This window comes from Austrofundulus limnaeus, unplaced genomic scaffold (assembly GCF_001266775.1).
Source record: "Austrofundulus limnaeus strain Quisiro unplaced genomic scaffold, Austrofundulus_limnaeus-1.0 Scaffold0, whole genome shotgun sequence".
NCBI lineage: Eukaryota > Metazoa > Chordata > Actinopteri > Cyprinodontiformes > Rivulidae > Austrofundulus > Austrofundulus limnaeus.
Genome location: NW_013952402.1, coordinates 2,929,808 through 2,931,588, shown reverse-complemented (window position 1 = coordinate 2,931,588; position 1,781 = coordinate 2,929,808). Strand labels below are relative to the sequence as shown.

The following is a 1,781-nucleotide window of genomic DNA, read 5'->3' as shown; positions in this document are numbered from 1 at the left end:
GTTCTGGCCATTAGATGTAGCTCGTCTGTGTTGGGACATTCTTTTGAACAGTGGCTGCTTTGTTTCCCCGATGATTGGTTTGAGAGAGGAGTAAAAGAAGCCATTTTTGTGAAGAAAGACCGTCCATCATTAAACAGAGGTGGAGGCCTCCGTTTTCAGTTGTCCCCCTCCTACAGTGCTGCTATTGCCAGTATCACTCCACCCCCTGTTAACAATAGGTGTTAATTAGGTGTCAACGATAGCCATGCGATGTGAGCATCAGTCACATGGAGGCAGGGCTTAAAAGCCTGAATTTCGCCTGAAACTCTCAGACTGAAGAATTCTCTTGGAGGAGAGACGAAACATTTCATCAGAGAAGAACCCGTCCAGAAGACCTATACAATTTTTTCTTTTTTAAATTTTTTACCTGGATTACTGAGATGCATCAGTACAATCGCATAGATTAAGATTTAATTGGAAGAATTTACTAGAGATATTTTCTTTCTCTGAATCCATCTGCAGTGTTGAAGACAGTTGAGAATCTGGGAGTGAGTCATGTGAAGCAGTCTGAGCAATACTCGAAAAAACTGGCGAATGAGCTTAAAACCCTGAACTTTCCTTACAGAACCACTGCTGTGAGTATACTACATTAAACCAATGGCAATTTTTTTGCAGTGCAACACTTTCTGCATGCTAGTATTTACAGCATTGTTTAAAGCATATCTTTAGTGACTGTTGTCATTGCATTGTCATGAATGAGAGATGGCGAATATGCTTTTGCTCACATTTTTTTTAGTTCCCACAAATTCATGTTTATCTCTTATTGACGGTAGTTGAATCTTTAAAAATAGAAGTACATTCAAAATAGCTGATTCATGTAAACAGTTTGTAACCCCTCAAAAATGTAGAGATGGTTTTACATCGTACTAGAATTTTTGATAAACACATTTTTTTTAGTATTTCAGTGATTTTATTACTTTTGACTGGGTTGTAGAAATCAGTTCACAATGTAAGACTAAGAATGAGCTGTTTGTTTTATAGATGAATAAAAACAATGCATTCACTGTTTTAAACAAGAGCTGTTGTACAGAAAATTATGTGAAGTTAAAATATAAGTTTATTGTTCTTCACTGTTTTATTAATTCTCCTAAAATGTGAGCAGTATTATTCCCTATTAAAAGAGAGTTACTTCTAGAATCATAATTTTAACCACCCTATTAGGTTTTAAGTTACAGTATAATGTGCACCAATACTACACTGTATCCCTGTTATCCTTTCAGAATGACACAAAAGCTCAAAATGGACCAAGTGAAACTGAGAAACGAAGAAAGGARCATATTTCCCACTTCATTCTCCGACTGGCCTATTGTCAAACGTAAGCTTGTAGTTTTATATCATAAAGGAACATGATTCTAAAAGGGGTGTTTCTGGAATAAAGTGATGAGTAGTTATTTTTCTTTGCATCTTAAAGGGAAGCTCTGAGGCGATGGTTCATCCAACAGGAAGTTGATCTTTTCCGCTTCCGTTTTAATGAACTAGATTCAAAATCAAAGCTTGAATTTCTTCAAAAGAACAATCTACAATATGACACAGTAAGTTTTTAYAATACTATTTTATACTTTCAGTATTTTTATTTCAGTGTTTCCAGTCTGTTTTTATCCGACAAACCTTTTTTCTTTCTTTTACTTGTGTTTTTGTCAACATTGATGTACTTAAACGCTTATGAACGAACTCATGCATTTTCTAAAAGATGTCAATAAATAAAAAAAAATCCACATAAGTTCTTTGATGTTCATGTATTG

The 1,781-nt window shown here is 34.9% G+C and overlaps 1 protein-coding gene across 1 annotated transcript in view; it reads left to right on the top strand.

The window, feature by feature from the left end:
- The window catches only part of prim2 (DNA primase subunit 2), a 23,265-nt gene that overhangs the window by 1,146 nt on the left and 20,338 nt on the right, over positions 1 to 1,781 (top strand). Inside the window, 3 exon segments of the mRNA XM_014011539.1 lie at positions 502 to 614; positions 1,260 to 1,354; positions 1,451 to 1,571. Of these exon segments, the coding sequence (XP_013866993.1) occupies positions 502 to 614; positions 1,260 to 1,354; positions 1,451 to 1,571 (329 nt within the window).